The following is a 25,131-nucleotide window of genomic DNA, read 5'->3' as shown; positions in this document are numbered from 1 at the left end:
CTTCAATAAAATTAAGGACTTCTTCTTGCAAAAGACAATGTCAAGAGAATGAGAGGATAAGCCCTAGACTGGGAAAAAAAATGTTGGCAAAGGATACCTCTGATAAAAGACTATTATCCAAAATATTAATATATAAAGAACTCTTAAAGCTTAACAACAACAAAAAACTACCCAATTTAAAAATGGATCAAAGACCTCAATAGACACCAAAATATACAAGGAACTATTAAAACTCAACAATAAGAAAATGAACAATCTGATTTTGAAACAGGCAAAAGACTTGAGCAAATACCTCACAGAAGAGGACATGCAGATGGCAAATAAGCATACGAAAAGATGCACTACATCATGTGTCATCAGGACAATGCAAATTAAAACAACAATGAAATAACACTACATACCTATTAGAACGGCCAAAATCTGGAACACTAACACCACCAAATGCTGGTGAGAGTGTGAAGCAACAGGAACGCTCATATATTGCTGGTGGGAATGCAAAATGGTAGAGCCTCTTTGGAATACAGCTGGGAAGTTTCTTACAAAACTAAACATACTCTTACCATATGATCCAGCAATTGCACTTCCTCGTATTTGCTCCAAGAGGCTGAAAGCTTATGTCTACACAAAAAGCTGCACATAAATGTTTATACAGCAGTATAATATAACTGTACTTATAACTGCCAAAGCTCGGAAGCAAACAAGATGTCCCTCAGTAGGTGAGTGGTTAAATAAACTGTGTTACAACCAGATAATCAGTGCTAGAAAGAAATGAGCTACCAGGGAATCCCCTGGCAATCCAGTGGTTAGGACTCTGCGCTTTCACTGTGGAAGGCGCGGGTTCGATCCCTCGTTGGGGCCTAAGATCCTGCAAGCCGCATGGCATGGCCAGAAAACCCCCCAAAAAACAGAAATGAGCTACCAAGCCATGTTCCCACTGACCTCTCCCTCACCCTCCTCCTTTAGACCTAAAGATGCCTACATCTGTTAGCTCCTCACTGGTTTCCTTTAACTCTTGTAATTAGTTCCTTTATTAAATTCTCCTGATGGAACTTACCATTTGTTTCTCCAAAAAGAGACTGACTGAAACAACTAGAAATTCTAAATTCTAGGTATCAAAGACAACCTTCAGCTTCCTAACAGGACAGCCGCCTGTCTTCTTGTCTGTCTTCATTCCTGGACTTGTTGGCCCCTTGAGGCTGGGGACTGCGAAGAGCTGTCATTACATTCTCAGAAGTGAGCTGAGGGCCTGACCACAGTAAACGCTCAGTAAATGTTTGTTGACTGAACTAATGTGATTTCTTCTATTAGTATCTTTTTTATTTTTTTGGCCACACCACACACGGGGTCTTAGGGGTCTTAGTTCCCCCACCAGGGATCGAACCCGCACCCCCTGAAGTGGAAGCTTGGAGTCTTAACCACTGGACCACCAGGGAATTCCTCTATTAGTGTCTTTTTAACATTAAAACTAGAAACAAAAATCATCTAAAAGAGGTAAAATCTGTCCAAATCGGTCACTCCAGAAAAATAACCCTTTTTTTGATCTGGCTTGTTTCAGAGACATACATGTAGAGGAAGAACCAATTTTTGCCATTTATTTCTCTTCGTTTACCTGGTCCGGTTGGTTCTCCCATGTTGTTATTCACTGAGTCCACAGCAAACATAGGATGATTTTCTGTAACTCGGCCCAATCCAACAGCTACTGCCCTGATCACTTTGGCCTCTTCGGTGTTTTGGCCTGTGCTGTCCCGGGAGAGGGCGGCAGGGCAAAGAGGTTAGATGGATGGTGGTATGTGGAGCAGGGTCCCTAGCTCCACAGACTGTCTGAGGAGCGGGATCTTCAGCTCCCCAGAGGACAGCAGGGGTCCAGAGCGCTCTCTTCGTCATAGCTGTCACCAAGGAGACGGAAGGCGCATTGTTTTAGCGGTCACCAAGGAGACGGAAGGCGCATTGTTTGGTTGGACTCACTGAGCAGTCCTCACGGGCTTCAAGACCAGCCTCTTCCTCACTTAGCCCTCCACCTTCACCCCACTCCCCTCAGCCACAGACGCCTGGCTCTGAGCTGGGAGCTGCTGTTTCTGCCTTACTCTCCCCTGTGGGAGCAGCTTTGGTTTTTTTTTTTAACGTTTTTATTGGAGTATAATTGCTTTACAATGGTGTGTTAGTTTCTGCTTTATAACAAAGTGAATCAGCTATACATATACATATACCCCCATATCTCTTCCCTCTTGCGTCTCCCTCTCTTGCTTTGGTTATTTTTTATGGGTGTTTTTTTTTTTTCCCAATTGGGATACAATTCACATAACATAAAATTCACCCCGTTAAGCATTTTAAGGTGTACAATTCAGGTGCTTTTTAGTATAATCACAACGTTGTGCAAGATTCACTACCATCTAATTCTGGAACATTTTTGCTTTGATCTTTGAAGCCCAGAAAATGAACGAAACGGGTTGAACCTCATTAAAATAAAAGCTCCCCATGTCCGAGAAGCATTCATGGTTTGGTATGTAAACCCCCTCATTTTGTATTTATATTTATAAGCATTTTTCCTCCTCAAGGACCACTGTATTGTAAAAAAAAAAAAAAAAGTTTTTGCTTTATTTAAAGTCTCTATTAATTCGTTAGTTCCATTTCATTTTTTCAGCATATTTCCAATTGCTTCTGGATCAGAGGGTGCTGATGATACAGAGTGAACGGCGAACAAGACCCCTGTCCGCTGGGGTCTGCAGTCGGGCAGGGGTGAGACCAGTAATCAAGTTATTACTGTTGGGATGAGTGCTACGGGGTGAATAATAGGAAGGCAACCAAGTCTGGAAGTCAGGTGCCCTTTCCCTGAGAAAGTGGTGTTGACGGTGAGACCTGGAGGCTGAGGTGTCTGAGCTAGGGAAGGCTAGTGTGTCCAGGTCTGAGTGTGGCCAGGGTGTGGACAGGGCAGATGACAGCTCGCGGTGAAGTCTTGGCTGGGAAGGGGACCTCGTGGTTCAGTGTGGCTGAAGCATCAGGAGCTGTGGGCGAGTGGAGCACGACGACATGCCACACAGGCAAGTCACAGGGCCTTGGAGGCCACGCTGCCAATTTGGGACTTAATGTTCAATGGGAACCCATCAAAGGCGTTAATGTGGGGATGGCAGGATCCATCCACCGTATGGAGGCCACTTGGGAGACCGTCATCGGGTGAGAAAGGGTGGCTGCTTGGGTGAGGACGGTCATGAGGATGGAGGGGAGGCAAGAGATTTAAGAGATATTTGGGAGGTGGAAGAGAGAGGGATTTGATGATGACTTAGAAACAAGGTGGATGGTACGATAGGGAACTCTGGTGAGGAACAAGTTTGGATGGAAGAGTCATGGGTTCCCTTTAGGACGGGTTGGGTTTGAGGTGCCTGGGAAACATCCGCGTGCGTGGAGATGTCAAGCTGGTAGTTGTGAGTGTCTGGCAGCTCAGAGGACAAGCCTGGACCAGAGAGATAAAGTTACGAGAGGCGGAAAGTAACCATGAAACCGCCCTTCACATATAGATATCACGGCATCTGAAGCACTTCGTCAGACTGCTTACTTACTTGTCTTTCTTTCTACGTCAGTGATTCTCACTTTGTTCTGCCCATTCCTGGACGGGTGTGGCATTTTCTCCAGGAACGTCTCTCCTCGTGTACGATGACTCTCCCTCGTCTAAGGTTGCTGGAGGGTAGGAAGGTGTTGTTTATCTTTGCATCCCCGGGACGCATTTTAGAAAGTCACTAGGTTTCTGACTGATGACTGACCAAGAGAACACATGCATCAACGACTGTGTTAGAATCTGCATAAAAGCACCAATTAGAGATACGGTTGACATCAATTTAATTTTGTAGCACCCATTATTACAGTTTCAAATAATTTCTATTTATAAAGAAAACATAAAATCATGCAGGACATCAAAATGAAGGCAGCTTAAAAAGTACAGCATGAAGATATAGAAAGGATCACAAAAATTCAGTCGTTTAAAAGCATAGCTGAAGAAGTGTCCCCCATGGAGCTTCCAAGGGTCTGCCTCAAAGGAAAATGGTCACTGGCGGTCACATCAAACAGGAGAGCATGGCTCAGCTCAGGAAGCCATGAGAAGCTACCCTCTACATTTCCAAAAGGGTGGATAAACTCAATCATTTCGTTTCGAGTTGCACCGTTGACTACTTTGATCTCTTCGATTCAGCTGTGGAGTGATTTCCAGGAGGCATCCTCAGCCAAACATGGCCACGGGGAGAGAGAACAGCCTCTCCTCCTCTGCTGTGGGTCTTCCTCTGGGTGATCTGGACCCCCAGGTGTGGCCCCCCACTCGCCCGGCACTTGGATCAGCGTCATGGCTGTGACCCTCTAAACATGAGGGAAGCAAGACATACCCTCTCATCCATTTATACCCAAGTGCACACGGTTCAGTAGGTGGAGTCGGAATTCCCAGGTAGGAAATCATAGAACAAAGAGGGAAACTGTTTCTCAGTCAGTTCCTTGGGTGCACGAAGCTCCGTATGTTTCAGTTACAAGGGCAGAAAACAGTTTCAACGTTCTTAGGGCCAAAGTGTCATTAAATATGAAAGACAATCCAACAAATTGCTTCTGCATGTCTAAGTGAAAAAAGGAAGCCGATGTTAGCCCGTAGGCTGGGAGAGAGGCGGCCACAGGCAAATAGAAGAAATCTGATTCAAGGAGTGAGGAAATGGCCCTAAAACAAGCAACACACAGAGCAGAAACATGGACCTGGAGGAGAGGAAAATTCTAGAACAGAGAGGGCAGATGTGGAAAAATGTTATAAGGAGGATAGTCATGGCTCAAAACTAAATGAAACATATTCATTCATCTGAAAAAGGGAAAGAAAATTTACTAGACCATAGTTATTAGGACTGTATTTAAAATAATGTGTTTTTCTATCATGTATCATAGAGGAAGAGGAAAGTCTAGTGCTTCTGGTTGAAGTCTGCTGTAACTGAGGGAGATCGATCCCTTTGTCTTTTTGCATAGAAGCCACTGTTCTCATGATGTTAAAGACGGAGCATCATTAAATTGAAAGCCAAAGAGACTAACTGTCCACAGACAGCTAACCTTAAATCTCCACAGAAGAAAAGTCCTTTTGAGTGTTTAGGAAGAATCCCCAGAGTGAGGAACTGTTATGATGGGGACCTTCAGGGGAATGGAACCCTCATCTCAATCATGCAGGCCCCATTCCACTTCTAATATTTGTCAATTTGTAAAATAACTGCACTCTTCTTATCTTTTAGTGGGGCTACTTCTAAGGGTTCTAACATAAAACCAATAATCAATGGAAGGTTGGTTCTAGGCTGGTCTTAAACAAGCCTGAAAGGATGTGAACAGATTTCATCCTCCAGCAGAGGGCAGTACCACATTAAAACTACTATTCAGAAAAAAACAGAGGTGCAACATCTTTTGTCTATTACCATGCATTTCCTATACTATTATTTTTTTTTCATTTTTGCCTCACCAGGTGGCTTGCAGGATCTTAGTTCCCCAACCAGGGATTGAACCCAGGGCCCCTGAAGTGGAAGCATGGAGTCCTGACAACTGGACCACCAGGGAATTCCTCTATATTATTGACTAATTATTTAGTGTCACAAAAATGGAAGACTTGTTCATACAAGTTATCTGAAATATTGATGGGCAATCCTGGCATACAATTGAAGCCCTAACAATTTTAAATCTTATAATTTTAAATAACCATGTGCTTTATTTATTTATTTTTGCAGTATGTGGGCCTCTCACTGTTGTGGCCTCTCCCGTTGTGGAGCACAGGCTCCAGAGGCGCAGGCTCAGCGGCCATGGCTCACGGGCCCAGCCGCTCCGCAGCATGTGGGATCTTCCCGGACCGAGGCACGAACCCGTGTCCCCTGCATTGTCAGGCGGATTCTCAACCACTGCGCCACCAGGGAAGCCCTGTGCTTTATTTTTGTCTACGTCCACTTGAGTCTTCCTCTGTGTGTATATGTCCTGGGGGTGTGTGGTGTCTAAAACAGCTTTGCTTTCCGTTCCCTTGCAAGTAGAAATTTTCTATTGCAACCAAATAAAGTGCTTATTACAAAGAGCCTCATCACATAACATCAAAACATTGCAGATGGGAGTTTTGTTTAAAAGAGTGTATCTCGGAACTTAGCTAAAGAGATTTCATCCTTCTAATAGCAAAAGGACCTCATCAGAAGCAGTTTAGTTTATAATGTGGTCAATTTAACATGGATCCCTACAGACAGTATAATAAGCAAAGCTCTTAAGTATTTTTTTAAATATAAATTTATTTGTTTTTTGCCGCACTGGGTCTTCGTTGCTGTGCACGGGCTTTCTAGTTGTGGCGAGTGGGGGCTACTCTTTGTTGCAGTGTGCAGGCTTCTCATTGCAGTGGCTTCTCTTGTGGAGCACGGGCTCTAGACGTGCGGGCTTCAGTAGTTGTGGCATGTGAGCTCAGTAGTTGTGGCTCGCAGGCTCTAGAGCGCAGGCTCAGTAGATATGGCGCACGGACTTAGTTGCTCTGCAGCATGTGGGATCTTCCCGGACCAGGGCTCAAACCTGTGTCCCTTGCATTGGCAGGCGGATTCTTAACCACTGCACCACCAGGGAAGCCCAAAGCTCTTAAGTATTAATGAACTTAAATAATTTCCTTTCTTTCCACTTTTGCCTTTGTAAAGTATTGGGCTGGCCAAAAGGTTCGTTCGGTTTTTTCCGTAAGATGGCTCTAGTAGCACTTAGCTGTCTTTAACTTCATTCGAAACAATTTTGTTAGATAGTATGTGACAGCTGTCATATCAGCGTGCATTTAAAAAAGAATTATCAAAATTGGTGAATTTTTGTGTAGCCATTTTAATATTGAAGATGGAAGGAAAAAAGCAACATTTTCAGCATATTATGCTTTACTATTTCAAGAAAAGTAAAAATGCATGGAAATGCACAAAAAGATTTGTGCAGTGTAGGGAAAAGGTGCTGTGACTGATCGAACATGTCAAAAGTGGTTTGAGAAGTTTCGTGCTGGAGATTTCTCGCTGGACGATGCTCCACAGTCACGCAGACCAATTGAAGTTGATAGCGATCAAATCGAGACATTAATTGAGAACAATCAACATTATACCACGCGGGAGGTAGTCGACATACTCAAAATATCCAAATCAAGCGCTGAAAATCATTTGCACCAGCTCGGTTATGTCGATCGCTTTGATGTTTGGGTTCCACATAAGTGAAAAAAACCTTCTTGACTGTATTTCCACATGAGATTCTCTACTTAAAGTAATGAGAACGTTCCGTTTTTAAAACAAATTGTGACGGGCAATGAAAAATGGATAGTGTACAACAATGTGGAATGGAAGAGATCGTGGGGCAAGCGAAATGGACCACCACCAACCACACCAAAGGCCGGCCTTCATCCAAAGAAGGTGATGTTTTGTATGTGGTGGGATTGGAAGGGAGTCCTCTATTATGAGCTCCTTAAGGAAAGCCAAACAATTAATTCCAACAAGTACTGCTCCCAATTAGACCAAATGAAAGCAGCACTCGACAAAAAACGTCCAGAATTAGTCAACAGAAAATGCATACTCTTCCATCAGGATAACGCAAGACCGCATGTTTCTTTGATGACCAGGAAAAAACTGTTACAGCTTGGCTGGGAAGTTCTGATTCATCCACTGTATTCACCAGATATTGCACCTTCAGATTTCCATTTATTTAGGTCTTTTTTTTTTTTAATTCATATAGTTATTTATTTATTTTTGGCTGCGTTGGGTCTTCATTGCTGCGTGTGGGCTTTCTTTAGTTGCGGTGAGCAGGGTCTACTCTTTGTTGTGGTGCATGGGCTTCTCATTGCGGTGGCTTCTCTTGCTGTGGAGCATGGGCCCTAAGGCATGTGGGCTTCAGTAGTTGCAGCGTGTGGGCTCAGTAGTTGTGGCTCACGGGCTCTAAACTGCAGGCTCAGTAGTTGTGGCGCACAGGCTTAGTTGCTCCGCGGCATGTGGGATCTTCCCAGACCAAGGATCGAACTGGTGTCCCCTGCAATGGCAGGCGGATTCTTAACCACTGTGCCACCAGGGAAGCCCCATTTATTTAGGTCTTTACAAAATTCTCTTAATGGAAAAAACTTCAATCCCCTGGAAGACTGTAAAAGGCACCTGAACAGTTCTTTGCTCAAAAAGATAAAAAGTTTGGGGAAGATGGAATTATGAAGTTGCCTAAAAAATGGCAGAAGGTAGTAAAACAAAAGGGTGAATATGTTGTTCAATAAAGTTTTTGGTGAAAATGAAAAATGTGTCCTTTATTTTTACTTAAAAACTAAAGGCACTTTTTGGCCAACCCAATAACAGCATATTTATGCTTGTATAGTATTTATTTGCTAAAAATTAACTTTAAACAAAGTTATTTTGGGTTATTTCACAATTGAATTATAGTTCTACTTTAGTTGAGATTTACTTTTGATATTTCTGTATGTAACACAAATAAAAGTCATCCTCCATTTGGTCAAGGTCTAGAATCCGAATGAACTTTAATTAAAAACAGTGTTTGGTTAAATCTCTCTCTGCTAATATCATACTCTTAATAATTAAAACTTTTCACAAGGTAAATGCCAACAGATACAGATGTCAATATGAGCAAATAATGGTAGAGTGAAATTAAACATTTTTATCAAATCCCGTATTAAAAAAAATCCCTTCTACCCCGGCACGTCCCCTATGCAATTATAATAGAAATTTAAGCTTTCATAGCCAGTGATGGAAATTATTAGCCATCAGGGCTTTCAAACTAATGCCGCCAAATGGAGAGATGAGTGGGTGGTGCTCTGTGGTCTCACAGTTTTCCTGTAATTCCTGAATATAAAGGACAGGACTTCCCTGATGGCGCAGTGGTTAAGAATCTGCCTGCCAATGCAGGGGACATGGGTTTGATCCTTGGTCCGGGAAGATCCCACATGCCGCGGAGCAACTAAGCCCGTGCACCACAACTACTGAGCCTGCACTCTAGAGCCCGCGAGCCACAACTACTGAGCCCACACGCTGCAACTAATGAAGCCCACATGCCCTAGGGCCCGTGCTCCGCAGCAAGGGAAGCCACCGCAATGAGAAGCCCGCATACTGCAACGAAGACCCAATGCAGCCAAAAAAAAAAAAAAAAGATAAGGAGCATGCTTAGCTCTGCCCATAGCTAATCCACCTGAATTCTGTGTCTTAACGTTTTTGATCCAACTCAAAGATAAGTTCAGCTAACACTTATTAACAAGAGCCATGTTCAAGAAATCTATGAGGATAATTCTGCCTAAAGTCAGTTTTGAAATTGAAATGTGAAGTTTGGAATTTTGGAAACATGTCCCACAGAAGCAGTGCCAGTAGGGACTAGTGTCCCCAAGTCAGCCCACAAAAAGCTGTTAATTCACGAATTTGTGAAGCATAGAACTGTCCATTCTACAGAGCCTGATCACCAACAGTGTTTCCATGAGAAAATTTTCATCATTTTCTGGATTTCAAGTCGGGGATGTTAGGAACTGGTTCTTTTTTTTTTTTTTTTTTTTTTTGCGGTACGCGGGCCTCTCACCGTTGTGGCCTCTCCCGTTGCGGAGCACAGGCTCCGGACGCGCAGGCTCAGCGGCCATGGCTCACGGGCCCAGCCGCTCCGCAGCATGTGGGACCTTCCCGGACCGGGGCACGAACCCGCGTCCCCTTGATCGGCAGGCGGGCTCTCAACCACTGCGCCACCAGGGAAGCCCTTGATTACATCTTTTGATAAACCTGACACATATCTGCTAAATCTGACAAGACGAGCTAGGTGTGACTAGCACTGACTGAATCAGAAGTGATGAGTAAGTCTCTATAGTAATTTTGCAAGTTTAGCGTTTACGTTTGACGGTGAGGCTGACTATATACCAGCAACCTCATAAAAACTGCTGTAACTGCTAGCGGGAAAAAAGTCAGTGGTTTAGGAAACAACTTTCTTTTGAGTTAATCCTAATCTCCCTTGTACTGCAATCAATGTCATTCATCATTTTTACTTAGTCAGGGATTTAAACAGAATCCTCCCAAATTGGACAAAGTGCCTTAATTTTCTAAACCTAAAGCCAAAACCAAATAGCACTTCTATGAAATCGTCAAGTAAACCAAGGCTTCTCTCTCCCTCCCCCTGCCCACCCCCCAAACCTAGAAAATTCTCTCTAATAACAAATGCTCCCATCCACACCACCTTCCACAGTAAACCATCAAACGAGAACAGGGGATAGTCTTTGGACCCAATTTTTCACTTGGTTTAAAATCCTATGAAATTTAGGTTTTAATGCATAGCTTCCTTCCCAGTATCACCAGTAAAGATATCTCTTTCTTCGCTAAAGTGCTATGTAGTATTATTGGGCCCTGTTTTAAGGTGGGGTAGTAGGTGCTAGACGGGGTTGCATTTCACCCACAGGCCAGGTAGTTTTTATTTCTTAACTGAGCTTTCTGTCGGGGGCGAAACACTCAGCCTGATATACAAGACATAAAAGTAAATATTAAATTAATTTTTAAAAAGCGAAGGGTACCGAAAGGGCCTACTCTTTTTTTTTTTTTTTTTTGTGGTACACGGGCCTCTGACTGCCGTGGCCTCTCCCGTTGCGGAGCACAGGCTCCGGATGCGCAGGCTCAGTGGCCATGGCTCACGGGCCCAGCCGCTCCGCGGCATGTGGGATCTTCCCGGACCGGGGCACGAACCCGTGTCCCCTTCATCGGCAGGCGGGCTCTCAACCACTGCGCCACCAGGGAAGCCCCGGGCCTACTCTTTGTCAACACCTTTCCCATGGTCCTTATTACTCTGCTAACTCCTGACTCTGTCCTCCCAATCACCATCGGTTTTTGCATTTCTTTCAAAACCACTCAAGCAAAGTCCTCTTTGATAGTGCCCAGATTATACAAGTATTTGAATAAGAAAGATGGCATGTGTCCTGAAGAGTATCACCACGTGATGCCAGCAGCCTGTGAACTCACCTAAGTACTTTACAACAAAAAGAGTAACAGACTAAAGGGAAACTTCTCTCTGTGGTTTCCTTCTAAGCTGTGGGAGTGTCATTAATCATAAAGGATCTTGTGGATGATGACTTTTAGTTCTGAGTTCAGTCTTCAGTTTTTAAGGGAGATGATACTTTTATTTTCATCATGGCATGAATCCACTCTGACTGTAGCTTTGGCCCTGGTCCCTATAGGAGCCTACAAAATATTTTTCCCAATTCCAGATTCAAATATTAAATAAAAACAGATGTGCAAAACTAAAGGAAAATCCGCCACCAAAAACATACCCTACCCTCCACAAAACCACCGGCTTTGGGGAAAACTAAGGTCCGCTGTCCCACATCCTTTGCCTAAACTTAAAAAAGAAAAGATTCACATTGCCCCTTAACCTGTGCTCGGCTCAGGGTCCGAAGAGGCCGATGAGAAGGAGCTGAGGGCTAGAAGTTCCTGGGGTGCTCTCCACGCCCCCTCCTGGGCCATTCTTCGTCCACCCACCTGCGCAGGACCTTCTCCACATCGGCCCTGTGGTAGAGCCGGCAGAGCTCCATCAGCTGGCCCACCGTCCTCTGACTGTTCCGGAGTAAGAACTCCAGGGTGGGGCTCTGGGGCCGCTGCTCCAGGAAACACAGTTCATCGTAGGGCATGCCCCACTTGCTTGCGAAATTCCTCCAGTTTTTGACTGTTGGGTGACAGGGATCCAACTTTATCCTGATCACGTCTAGTAAGTCCTGGTCATTGAGCAAGTCGCTGATGGTGGGGGCCAGGAGCAAGCAGGACGAACAGGTACAGTTTTCCGCACAGGACGCATCCTTGCTTATATCTGCGGGGACAAACGATACGGTCCACGTGTCAGCAAGAGGCCCAAGAGGCACGCTCATCTCTTCCGTGCTCTACTTTCCCGCAGAAAGGTTCATGGCGTCAGTGTAAGTACAACAGCGCATCTTACAGAGATATTTCAGGACACTCATTTCTACATACTCACCAATAACGTGTTCTTCTTTATGGCCAAGGATGGCTGCTTTGCAGAAGCGGTGGCAAGATTTTATAAAGCCAGTTTTCCTTTCTTTCTGAGACTCTCTGTCGCCCAGGCTGTGCATCTGTGAGACTGCTGGCCAGACGAGGGCCCCGAGGAGCAGGGCTTTCTCTGTGGGCAAACTGCCAGTCCAGGGCTGTCGGACTCTCCACCCTGCCCCCTTCCAAGTTACAAGTCAGCCCCGACAGCTTTTTAATGCCAAGCACAGCATGTGAGGGTGTAAAGGATTGCACAATTCTTTAAAAGGTCTTTTTAAAAAAAAAAAAAAACACACACACCCCAAACTGGAATATCCACTCCATATGCGTATTTGAAAATGAGTGATAATTGATAATGCCAGAAAACATACTTTTTAGATTTATGGCCACCTTATCATGTCTTTACCTTTATCTCTGGTTTTCTTCACCCATGGGGCTGCCTTTAAAGTGGAGCCAACACCCTGAGGTGTGCAGCAGGTGGGACGAGTGGGTGGCTTTGAGCTCAGCCTCAGCAAGAGCAGCCCCAGCGCGGAGGAAGGACAACCTTCCCCATCGGTAATCTTTGGCCTCATGCAGTACCCGGCAGCATGTTAGCAGGAGGGTGAAGTTAGTAGGTAAGTCGTGAGTAGGTCAGAGGTCAGAGGTTAGTAGGTAAGAGGCAAACCAGTTATAGTAAGATTGTAAGCAGGGTCTGTACAGCATGCCAACCCAAGCAACTTAAAATATGCAACAGCACTGGGTCTCCTGACCCCTCTGACCGGGGACATTAACAGCCAAAGGTGACACTAGAGATCACTGGCTTGGAAAATTCTGGGAGGTTATGATGACCTTTTCTATACTGAGCCATGTGGACTTCCCAATTTAGGAAAGTAAAGAATTCAGAAAAAGGGACTCACTTTGCTGACTGTAAAATTGAGAACCAGCAATTTTGAGGCAAGCACACAGTAAAAGATAACAAGAGCCATGAAAATTATGTTCATTCTCTTTGGTCTACTAATATAACTTCTGAGAATCCAGCCTAAGGAGATCATCTAGAATATGTATATACACGAACACTTTAATGAATTTATTCATATTATCCATTTTTTTAAAAAACAGTTTAAAAAGTTAGGGGACTAGTGGAATAAATTATTGTGCTACTTGATGGGATATTATTTAAGTAATTATGAAGACTACGTAGCGACCTAGAAAATGCCTGTGCTCTCACATTAAGTGGAAAACGCAAAATGTGAGGAATTTATGTACTCACTACAACTATGGAAAAAGTCTCTGTTAATATTACTATGGAGGGAAATGTACAAAAATAATAATAGCTGTTGTGGTTAATGTGGTAGGATTCTGTTTCTATTTTCCAAACTTTCTCTAGTGGTGGTGTATTTCTATGATAACTAAAACAATGTATTACATTAATAAATATATTGTTTAGCACAGAGAAGGCTTAGCAGTGGAGTGACCCTCCTCTTTGCCAAGCTTCACTTACGCCTTTGAGCCCACCCCTTACTTCTTTCCCCATGATTTGTTTCATCAAATATCTCCTTGCCTTCCCCTCATCTCCAGCCACCCAACTCTACTGACTCTCTTTCCTTCATCTACAAATATGTACAGGGCTCCTCTATGATAAAAAATAAGAGGGGCTTCCCTGGTGGCACAGTGGTTGAGAGTCCGCCTGCCGATGCAGGGGACGCGGGTTCGTGCCCTGGTCCAGGAGGATCCCACATGCCACGGAGCGGCTAGGCCCGTGAGCCATGGCCGCTGAGCCTGCACGTCCGGAGCCTGTGCTCCGCAACGGGAGAGCCCACAACAGTGAGAGGCCCGCGTACCGCAAAAAAAAAAAGAACCTCAAACTGCCCTCCTCTGGCTCCATACCTCACTGAAGTGACTTTCTCTTAACTCTAATTTACTGTTTTTATAAAATGTATCTATTTATTATTATTCTTTTGGCCACACCACATGGCACGTGGGATCTTAGTTCCCTGAGCAGGGATCGAACCCATGGCCGCTGCAGTGGAAGCGTGGAGTCTGAACCACCCGCCAGGGAAGCCCCAATTTACTATTAAACTTCTAGAAGGAGAATTCAAAACCTGTTGCTTCCAATGCCTCATCATGTTCTTAATCTTCACCTTCTTTGGCTTTGAGCAGCATCTGACCCAGCCTAGTTCTTGCCAAACCCTGTAGAGACTGGACCCAGTTCCCTGCACCGCAACTGTGGGCCAGAGTCCAGTTCTGATGGGGTAGAAAAGTCCAGAGAAGCAGATCCCCACCTGCCTTTGAGGATCACCCAGACCTCCTGCTGCTGCTGACGCCCCCATCACACCAGCTCCCCTTGGATTTGGCTGCGTCTGGAACTGGGCCCAAGACTCTTTTGCCCCTTTGGACACTGTCTATTGCCCTGCAGGCTGTGTTTTCCCTGAAGGTTCCTTCTGAAAGCCAAGCCCCATATCCCCAGGCATATACCCTACCATGTCCTGGACACATCCCTTCTCTTGTCAGCCTGATATGCTAAGATCCCAGCCTGTCTCATTGCTGAGTCCTTGGGAGTTCCAAGGAAGCGCTCTAGCCCTGTTCTCAGCCCGAAGTTTTCCCCTTCCACATTCTCTCCCTTTGGTCACCTTCTCCACTCCCAACAACCTCTACAAAACTCTCCCACTAGAATAGAAGACCCTTTCTTTTTGCATCTGCAGGACCCAGTACAGCCCTCGGCATATAGTAAATGCTTAACCAACGTGGCCTGAATGAGTGAATGAATAAATGAATGGTCAGCCCTGCCCACTCACTTGGGCTCCAGAATTGACTACTGGAAAGCTCCTCTTGATGTTCAGAAGACATCTCCAACTCAAAGGACCCGAACCAGTACTTAAATTTCTCCCACTATGCACCCAAAGCACCTCAAGTCCCCTATTTACACTCGCAGTTCCCCAGCATCCTTACAGACTTCTTCTCTCTATCCAACCAGTTACCAGGGTCCCAGCCTCCCCTGGAAGCTCTCCACACCTCTCTTACTATTCCCCGTGAATTCCTTGAATATATAATCTGGGCTCCAGAGAAGGGGGACTACTCAGTTCCCTGAACAGACAACCTGTATTCTCCTTTTTTTCAAAGGTTAATTAAATGAAAAGAAAAAAGCTAATATAAGCTCAGTGTAGAACATTTAAAAATTATATACAATTGTGAATTTTGTATACACTTGAACATTTAGGGTTTTCCCATATTTTCATGACTATGAGGAACAATTTGATGCAGATCCTTACATATAAAAATTTGGGGCACATCTTTAACCATCTCACCAGTAATGGGATTATTGGGCCAAAAGTTACGAGCATTTTTAGGCTATCAATGCATATACGCTAAATTGCTTTCCAGAAATAAATGCTGTACCAATTTATACTCCAAACAGAGCATAGTGATGGTGCTTATCTCACTTCACTTTTATCAGCACCAAATATTACTTTAAAAAATCTTTGTCAGTTGCATAGGTGGAAATTAACAAAGATTCCCTCCATGCCTTTTCTGGTATTTTCTCTCTGATCAGTTATCGATCTCTCTTCTTTCTCCCTTTCACTGGACTTCCTCTAACTGGACTTCCCTTCAGCTACTGAACGTCATCCATTCTATAAAACCCACCTCAGGGCTTCCCTGGTGGCGCAGTGGTTAAGAATCCGCCTGCCAATGCAGGGGACACGGGTTTGAGCCCTGGTCCTGGAAGATCCCACATGCTGCGGAGCAACTAAGCCCGTGAGCCACAACTACTGAGCCTGCTCTCTAGAGTCCACAAGCCACAACTACTGAGCCCGCGAGCCACAACTACTGAAGTCCACGCACCTAGAGCCTGTGCTCCGCAACAAGAGAAGCCACTGTGATGAGAAGCCCGTGTTCCACAACAAAGAGTAGCCCCCGCTCACTGCAACTACAGAAAGCCCACACGAACAACGAAGACCCAATGCAGCCAAAAATAAATAAATAAAACAAATTTATATAAAAAAAAACCCACCTCACATACACCCCTTCATGAAATCCCCCAGCTCCTGCCTAGAATGCTGTCTCACCCAGAATCCCATCATTTTGTTTGCATCTCCTGACTCTGCCTTGCAGTGAGATATTCTGTATGGTTTTTGTTGTTTTTATTCCTCATTTACCTTAAATGCCCTGAGAACAGATCCATATCCTTCTGCAGTATGTCCCACATCTTACAGTTCTAAAATGTTGAATTACATTTACATGTAATATAGTGAGAGTTATTCTTCAGCTTCATTAATAACGGTATACAAAGAAATAAGACTTTAGCTGCATGGTGGGACAGAAGTTTACTTTTAAAAAAAAAAAGAACTATCTAATGGTGAAGGTGGTTTTGCAGTAAAAGGGGGAAACTGTGCAATTTTCTTTACCCTTATTTAAAGGTAGGGTCAAAATAATATTCTGTCAAGTGAAAAAGAAAGCAGCTTACCAAAGGGTATGTATAATTCAGTTTTTGTAAAAATAAAATAATACAGTCATTTATATCCACATAAAGTATATGTTATGCACACATTCATGGGCATAGAAAAAATCTGGAAGTACATATAACAATAATGTTAACAATGGATATTTCCTAATTTTCTATAGTTACTGTGTTTATTTGGCTACTTAAAAATACTTTTTAAATGTCACAGAAAAATAAAGTAGGATTTACACCTCTAAGTCCAGAATTAAATGTATTAGTGTCTGAAAGTCAGCTCTGTATTACCTCCATAAGACTCAGGGTTGGCAATGTTTTCTCCTTTAGTGTCAAGAAGAAGAATGAAAACATCATTAAGGGTTCTGTGAAGCTCCTCTAAGCCTTCTAGTGTATAAGAAGCTTCTATTTCTTTGAACAACTACATAGACTACAAAATTATCAGTCTGTTTTAAAATACATGATGTGTCAAAAAGTCTATTGATGTTTTCCTTTTGTATTTTCAATGACACAAATGCTAAGCCATTTAGTGAACTGGAATCTACCGAAACTGCCAACAGTTGTGAATTTAAAGTTGCCTTTTAGAATCATAAACTATAATTAGCTCTCTGAGGACTTCAACAGAGAAATGTGTTTCTTTTCCCATGAAATACATTTTGTCCTGCCCTGCTATAAACACCTATCATGTAACCGTGCACATGAAAGGAAAGATTGGGTAATGCCTTGGGAAGATACAACTGTGGAGAGAGACAGACTCAGGACCAAAGAAGTTTTCATCAGAAATGGGGAAAAATGGGATTATTATTTGATGCTTCCCAATAGCAAGCACAGGGTGGCTGTACGGCAGAAACTCAAAAACTGTTTACTAAATGAATGAATGAGAACTGTGCTTTCTCCTCAGGAGACAAGGTAGGTTTCTTACGACTGTCTGATGAATTTTAGGACCTGAAAAGAGACTTACTAGTAAAGGGAACAGAATGTTGCTGATGTCTGCCGGCAGTTAACAGATATGGTGGAAAACAGAACAGAATTGGTCTTCAAATACAAAAAGACGGATTGATTCTAGATTTGGGGGAAGGAAAGGAGAGTGTTACTGAGAAAAGAGAAGCTAATTATGTATAAAAATTCACTTAGATTCTCTAACAAGTAGGGTCCTCACTTGTCATATTTTGACACGGGTATTTTCCACCGATGCAAAACAAGAATGTATTACACCATTAATTTATGATGACTTCTTATTGTAGCGGCCAAAACCCTGGAAGGACTTGCCCTCTGTAAGTTCGGTTTGAGTACTGGCTTAAACGAAGGAAGAATTTATCAGCGGAGAAAGGGCCAAATTTCTCAGCGATTTTCATCACCACAGTAACTGTCATTTATCAAATGCCTAACGTATAACCAGCCCTGCACCGAGTCCTTTACACACATAATCCTGAAGCATCCGATTCTGCATGTGTATCAGATGGGGCCCATCAAACCCCGGTGCTCCAGCTTCCCAGCGCTTGACTGCTCATGGCACTTAACATCCATGGACTTTAGATTCCTCATCTATCAAATGGAGATGATAATAATTCCTATAGCTCATGAATTAAATGAGATAAACGGGGCTTCCCTGGTGGCGCAGTGGTTGAGAGTCCGCCTGCCAATGCAGGGGACACAGGTTCGTGTTCCGGTCCGGGAAGATCCCACATGCCGCGGAGCGGCTGGGCCCGTGAGCCATGGCCACTGAGCCTGCGCGTCCGGAGCCTGTGCTCCGCAACGGGAGAGGCCACAGCAGTGAGAGGCCCGCGTATTGCAAAAAAATAAATAAATAAAATGAGATAAATGATGTGAAAGCATTTTTGTCAAGTCTTATGTAAATGTTATTTAATGATGTTAGGTTTTACATTTATTTAAGTAGACTGGAAAAAAATGAATCCCCATGTCATCTGGCCTCTGTTGACACCTCCTAGCTCACCACCTTTTCTACTGCTCCTCACTGCCCACGCTTGTCCCTAGAACACTAAGCTCAATGCCGCCTCAGGACCTTTGCACCAGCCAGTTCTGTCCCCTGGAGTCCTCCTTCCTCAGATCTCCACATGGCTGGCTTCTTTGCATTATTTAGACCTTGGTGCACCTTCTTAGCTAAAGCAGTATCCTTTCCCTGCAGGCAAAACCCATTGTATTCATTTATTTTCCTCAAGGCATCTACCACCATATGAAATTACTTATTTGGGTTTATTGTCTGTCACTCCCAACTAGTATATAAGCTCCAAGAGGAAAGGGATGTTGATGTCTGATGTCACCACTTCATTACAGGCACAGAGTAGGCACTCAATAATGTCTGCTGAGTAAATCAAATGAATGAAGAATGGGACACAGAGAAACAGTCAAATTAGAAAACTCTGGGCAGCCTATGAAGAGCTATCTAGAGATTTTCAGACGAACTGAAAGTTTTTTAGTGCTGAGTATATATACAAGGCAGAAGAAAGATGACTGGTTGCTATGGAGACAGAGTACACTGAGTACCACAGAGGTTATCCCCATGAGCTTTAGAGACATGCTGACCGACTGTCAATACAATCGACACTGTGCAGGTGTGCAGCTTGGACAGGTTACTGAGCTTGCTAACGCCATGGCCTCCCTCTCTGAACAGGGAGAGTGAGTAATACCTATTTCATAAGGTTGTTGAGAGGATTAAATGATATCATCCCTTAAAGCCTCATCCTAGTGCGTGATAAGTATGCAACAAAGAATTAGTAGCTGCGGGTAAGGAACCATAACCAACAGAATTTTTTAAAGCAGTGGTTCTCAACCTTGGCCAAAAAATGGAACTCTCTAACCCCCCTTACCCTGCCCCTCCTGCAGAGATTTACAAAATCCTGATGTCTGGTGCCACCCACGAGATCCTTATTTATTTGGTCTAGGGTGCAGGCAGGACATGGGAATTTTTTTTAAGCTCTCCTGACAATTCTAATGTGTAGTCAGGGTTGAAAACCATTGCCTTAAAGACATCTACAGAGTAAGTTCTTAGTCAGAAGGGCCTGCCAAGAGTAGATTTTGGAATGACAGCTACTTCTCTTTGAAAGATACCGTGTCTGCTTGGTGATTAGGAGTCTGTGGATAGATAATACTTCCCTACGCTCACAAGCAGAAGAATGGATTTTCCTATGGGGCTTTTTTTGCCCCTCTCCCCTTATTCTTCATCCTCTCTCTCACACACATTTTACATCAAACCTTAAAGAAGAGTTCAGAAATCAAGCATGTTCATCGACAAGGTATGTCTATGTCATTTAAAGCAAAGTAAGAAACAGTTCGTGTCCAATGATGCAGTGTCTAACTCTCAAGTTTGAGGCTGGCAGGTTACAAAATGCTGGTCAATTAACAGTTAATTGGAACAAGATGCAGAATTCACAAGGGTCATGACTGGTTGAACCTAGAAAATGGCTTCAGTCAGGATGTCAGCAGTGGATCACAGATTGACTTAATGTACCTCCCTGCAGGGGAGGTGCCGTTTTATCTTGTACGTCCTGGCTTTTCAAGAGCTATTACCACACGGGTGTTTTCCTCCAAAGCGCTCAGTGCCACTGCTGGCTCTCAGATCGTTTATAATAATGCTCCTCATGATAACTAGGTCTTGAGTTAGCTCAAACAATTAAACAGTAAACATTTTATATTGGCAGCTTTGCAAACAGCAAGACATCGTGGTTCTAAAATAAAATAATTCTCTCCTAGGTGTCTATTAATTATGAGATTTGGAAAATACCAACAAGTGTCAAACTACAGGCAAATAATTCTGCAGTTATGTTTGTTAAGGGTGCCAAGTCATGCTTTTTTCTGTGTGTGGTGTCCGATGTGGTTGGAAATAAATATATTTAAAATGCCAGTTTACGGCTTTGAGAAATCACTGGGGTGCCCACATACCACACGACTCATCAGAGGTAGTTATTTGATATGAGCTGGAAAATGATGAAGAATTATTTTTATCTACTAAGAAACTGACCCAAGGGCTTTTGGTGGGTGTTTGATCTCTTAACCAAAGGGAAAAACAATATGGTTTCATTCTCCCTCTCTGAAATACCCTTTTAAGAAGACATCAAGTTGCTAACATCCCTGGGGAGGCTAACTGACAAACTGGATGGATCCCGGCTAGTAAACCACGCAGGGCATTCTGTCATCAAACAAAACTGGAGTGTAGAAGGCACGTTTAAAAAAAAAGAAACACACATAAGAAAGGACCCAGGTTAAAATTCAACATAGAATTTTACATAAATTCTGAAATTATGTGACACAAGCATATTTACTAAGTGTCACTTTATGGACCTAATTTGAAAAAAATGAAAATCCTATTGTACATTCACTTCTATGGGGAAATTAGGTTTAGATTAGGCAAGTGCTGAATTATACAAGGTGGTCAGAAAAGTCAGTCTTGAAAAACAGGTAACTGTGGACAATAGATGGGGAGGCGGGTCATGGTCCGGGTGATAAATACCGCCACCAGAAGGGAGAACAAGAAGAGGTTTTTAACTTTACTATTTGGGAGTTTTGTGGGGTTTTTTTGTTTGTTTTTATAACTGAGGCTTATTACTTTAATGCCCAAATGTTTTCATTTTGAAAAATTGCCTGAAAACATTGTAAAACTTTAATGTCTCCTGGGGGCTTGCTTCTGTATTCAACGGTTCCACCCAGGGGGCTTTGCTTTTCTAGTAGTAGCTGATTCTGAATTGTACTCTTATTCTTTCCTTGATTACAAACTGTCATTTCTCACTCTGGTCAATTCCCTCCTTCTATCCTAGAGCTCTCCGTTCTCCCCACATTCCTTATCTTAACCAGATATAAACTGGATTGCAGGCAACTAAGGTTTTCAAATTGCAAGAATAAAAGCCAGGCTCTGAGTTAAGGCTTGACCAAGGGCCTGATGCGGGGAAAGCAGCAAGCTTCTGGGAAAGGTGTTTCAGCGGCTCAGAGGCTGACTCTGTGGGAGTCGGGGTGGACCTTGGCTTTGTTCCAGATGGAGACTCTGAGCTGGAAGCATGACCTTCACTCCCATGTGTGACACTCAGGTATTCAACACGTGTGCTACACAGGTGATGTGTCTGACCAATAGAGAGGCAGCCTGGTCTGGTGGGGACGCGAGTGTTGGGTCTGGCCTGGGGCTTGACTCCCACTTAGGACCTATGTGATGGGCACCAGCCACGGAACCCAGGGCTACTTCTGTTGCATCCACCTGGTGAAGAAAATAACTGGACCCACAGAGTTGTCATGAACGCTTTTTTTTCTGAGTATATCTCTAAAAGTGCTTGAAGGGGGCCTGGTACATGGCAAATGCTATATTAGTGTAAGTAAAACAATAAGATAAATCTTACTTACGTGGCTACTCTCATTCAAAGAGGAAATATAGGGATCTGCTTTTGCCCTTTCTTCCAAGAGCAAAGCCAATAAGTCAATGTCTCTCATTTGCTTGTTTATGGGAAAAAAAAACCCAAACCCAACCAAACACCTGTACACTCCTCTGGGCAAAGCACCGTGCTGGGTGGTACAGCTGTTGATTTCAGCAGTACAATTTCTGCTCTCAGCAATACCTGCTATCACTGTGAAAAGTTTATTCTCTTTGAAAATCTTCCATGTCTTTTTTTTTTTTTTTTTTTTTGCAGGCCTCTCGCTGCTGTGGCCTCTCCCACCGCGGAGCACAGGCCCTGGACACGCAGGCCCAGTGGCCATGGCCCACGGGCCCAGCCGCTCCGCGGCACGTGGGATCCTCCTGGACCAGGGCACGAACCCGTGTCCCCTGCATCGGCAGGCGGACTCCCAACCACTGCGCCACCAGGGAAGCCCCTTCCATGTCATTTTGACACAGGTAAAAATTTTTAGAGACAACCCGAAATTTGATTACTCTATTAATGACCTTAACTCATAAGAGTCTTTGAACGGTTTATAGATATTCCTAAGCAACTTACTTGATTCATTCTCATTTTAGCTGACGTTTCACATTAGAGTGCAGGGTGTTAGTCTTTAAAAAGTTTAAATGTAGATTTTTTTTAATTAGAAAAGAAATATATGCTTGTCACAGAAAATCTAAAAACTCAGGTGAACATATGGAAAAAAATTTCATGTTCTCATCACCCAGGCCCATCACAGTTAGGCTTTTAGAGATTTCCTTGGTTATTTTACCATGTACTGTATGTATTTGCCTACACTGGATCATTTGTTATATATACATTTGTATATACAGATTAAAGTTCTGGGGGTAGATTTTTCTGATACCCACTCATGTTAGAAATTTTTAAAATATAGGATAGTGAAAAGATTATTAAAATTGCCTCTGCCTGTATGCAAAGATGCTTTCCTCTCCTCTACCTCACTCAGCTAGGTGCTTCTAATTTGAGCCTGTGTCTGCTGCAGTATTTGTGAAAGAGGAAAGATTAGCTCGTGGCCTTAGCCTCTAGTAGGGGCGGATTCTGGTCCAAAGAAGGTGAGTTCCACTGGGTGCCTGGATGGGACCCGAGACATTGGGCCTGTCCCATGAAACCTGGTGGGTAAGCACCACCGGAAGTTCTCCTGGCCCAATTTCTCCTGGATTTCTCTAATCACAGAAGGACAGTAGCTGAACTGGAACCAGAATCCCAAATTCTGTCTTCCAGAACTATACCTTTGTCATTTGGCCTCCTTAGAGAGCCTGGCACACAGGGGGTCTTTAAGAAATAAAAATCTGTTGCATGACAAAAAACCACCTGGAATCTCACCACCCAGAGATAAAACTGCTGCTAACATCATGTTTCTAAGGAAAAGAAATTGATTATGCACCACAAGTTCTGATTTTCAGCATTGTTACCTGGGCACAGCCTGGGACTGATGACAGATTATCCTAAGGCTTTTATGAGTCACCAACCTTTCCATAAAAAAGAAACAAAGCAACCCCTGATGAATCGGGCCATTCAATATGTGTTTTGAAAGATATTTTAAAATGTTGGTGAAGTTTTTTTTTCCTAATTATTATTTTGGTAGCTTATTTTAATACTCCCTCCATATTTTCCCCATGATTAATTAATGAGGAATCTAAACATTGCCAAAGTTTCTGTCTTACAATAAAGAATAAAAAAGGCAGCAGGGGATGAGGCAGGGAAGACAAACTTTAAATGTTTCTTGGTTAAACACACTAGAAGCAGAAAACGGTGGGCACCAGCACATGGTCTAACGTCAGGAGGGGCCCCTTTGGCTCCCTAAGTGCCAGAGGAGGGAAGCGGGCAGCAGGCGGCTGAGCAGCCCTTCCCACGCTGACTCGGTGTGCCTACATCCCATTGTCCGCTTGCACCTGGCAAAGTTCTCCGCCAACACTGTGGCTCCCAGAACTCAGAGGGAGGGAGGGTCAGTTCGACCCTCACCTGATCCTAAACCCGTCCACTTGAGAAGCCTGCTGTACCCCGCCCAAGCGAAGGAGGGTTAACACTGAGAAAATACTCTCTGAAGGCTTTTGTGAAATTCTGTAAGGTTTCTTTGCACTTCACTGTGGTGTGTGGTTGGAAAGTTTCTCTAGTGTGTAATACAGGTTTTGAAAGTTAATGATAAACATCTCAAATGATCTTGAATTTAGCCACACTAGCTATCACTGAAGCCCAGATACCTTTAGAGTCAATCATTTACCTGAAAGGGGATCTCCAGTACTGTCTGGAAAGCCATTTTCTTCTCCCTTAAAAAACAAAAAGCAATCTTCGTTAAAACCATACCCATACATGATTGGAGATGCTATCAATTTTCCAATTTAGTTAAATTTCCACCAAAAACTGTGGGTGGGGGAAGGAGGATGGATCTCAGAAATGGTATTTTAATGGGTAGTAAGGCAGACAAAGAAAGACAAATATCATATGGTATCACTTATACGTGGAATCTAAAAAAATGGTACAAATGAAGTTATTTACAAAACAGAAATAGAGTCACAGATGTAGAAAACAAAATTATGTTTACTGGGGGGAAAGCAGTGGGAGGGATAAATTAGGAGATTAGGATTGACATATACACACTACTATATGTAAAATAGACAACTAATAAGGACCTATTGTATAGCACAGGGAACTCTACTCAATACTCTGTAATTACCTGTATGGGAAAAGAATCTTAAAAAGAGTGGATATATGTATAACAGATTCACTTTGCTGTACACCTGAAACTAATACAACACTGTAAATCAACCATACTCCAATAAAAACATTTTTAAAATGAGTAGTGAATGATGCGTCTCTCCCTAGAATATAAGCTCCTGGAGGGCACGGGCCCTTGCCTATTTGCTCTCCATGCTGGATCCTCAGTGGCCAGAACAATGCCCAGCACACAGGAGACACTCAACACATGTTTGTTAAATTAATGACTGTCCTTATTTTAAAAAAAAGTATAAGTGCACGTAACAACATGCTACTGTTTTGTTTCTTTTTTAAATTTCACATTATGGACTATTTCCGTTATTTTATTTCCTATTTACTATTTGTTGGGCTTGTTGTTTGTTAGTCCAGGTTATAATTCTTTCCTGTATCTATTACACTTTTTAAGTACATATTACAAAGCAGCAAAGAGAAACTGTTAAAAAGCAGCGACAATCCCCTTGAGAGGTAATTGCGTTTCTGCCTGCCTGAGGTTCCATTTTTACAACCAAGGCCATGTTACAGGATATACTACCTGGAGGGATTTACCTGATCTTCTTGTAGGATGTGTGTGTGTGTGTGTGTGTGTGTGTGTGTGTGTGTGTGTGTGTGT

General features: G+C 43.3%; 1 protein-coding gene across 3 annotated transcripts in view; it reads right to left on the bottom strand.

Annotated features, from left to right (window-relative positions):
- Positions 1–1,861: 1,861 nt before the first annotated feature.
- EDARADD (EDAR associated death domain) overlaps positions 1,862–25,131 on the bottom strand; it is a 63,870-nt gene continuing 40,600 nt past the window's right edge. Inside the window, exons 5-8 of one of the 3 annotated variants that reach the window (XM_029201187.1) lie at positions 24,028–24,073; positions 11,466–11,790; positions 3,555–3,672; positions 1,862–1,886 (exon numbers count right to left, since the gene is read on the bottom strand). In XM_029201187.1, coding sequence (XP_029057020.1) covers positions 3,582–3,672; positions 11,466–11,790; positions 24,028–24,073 — 462 coding nt within the window. In that variant the 3' untranslated portion in view covers positions 1,862–1,886; positions 3,555–3,581. Of the gene's footprint in view, positions 1,887–3,137; positions 3,673–9,491; positions 11,791–24,027; positions 24,074–25,131 lie in introns of those variants that run through there. The other 2 variants (XM_029201186.1, XM_029201188.1) reach the window with 2 other exon arrangements.

This window comes from Monodon monoceros, unplaced genomic scaffold, assembly GCF_005190385.1.
Source record: "Monodon monoceros isolate NGI ecotype Baffin Bay Population unplaced genomic scaffold, NGI_Narwhal_1 Super_Scaffold_4, whole genome shotgun sequence".
Classification (NCBI taxonomy): Eukaryota; Metazoa; Chordata; class Mammalia; order Artiodactyla; family Monodontidae; genus Monodon; species Monodon monoceros.
The sequence above is the reverse complement of the archived record's forward strand: the minus strand, read 5'-3'. Positions and strand labels throughout refer to the sequence as shown.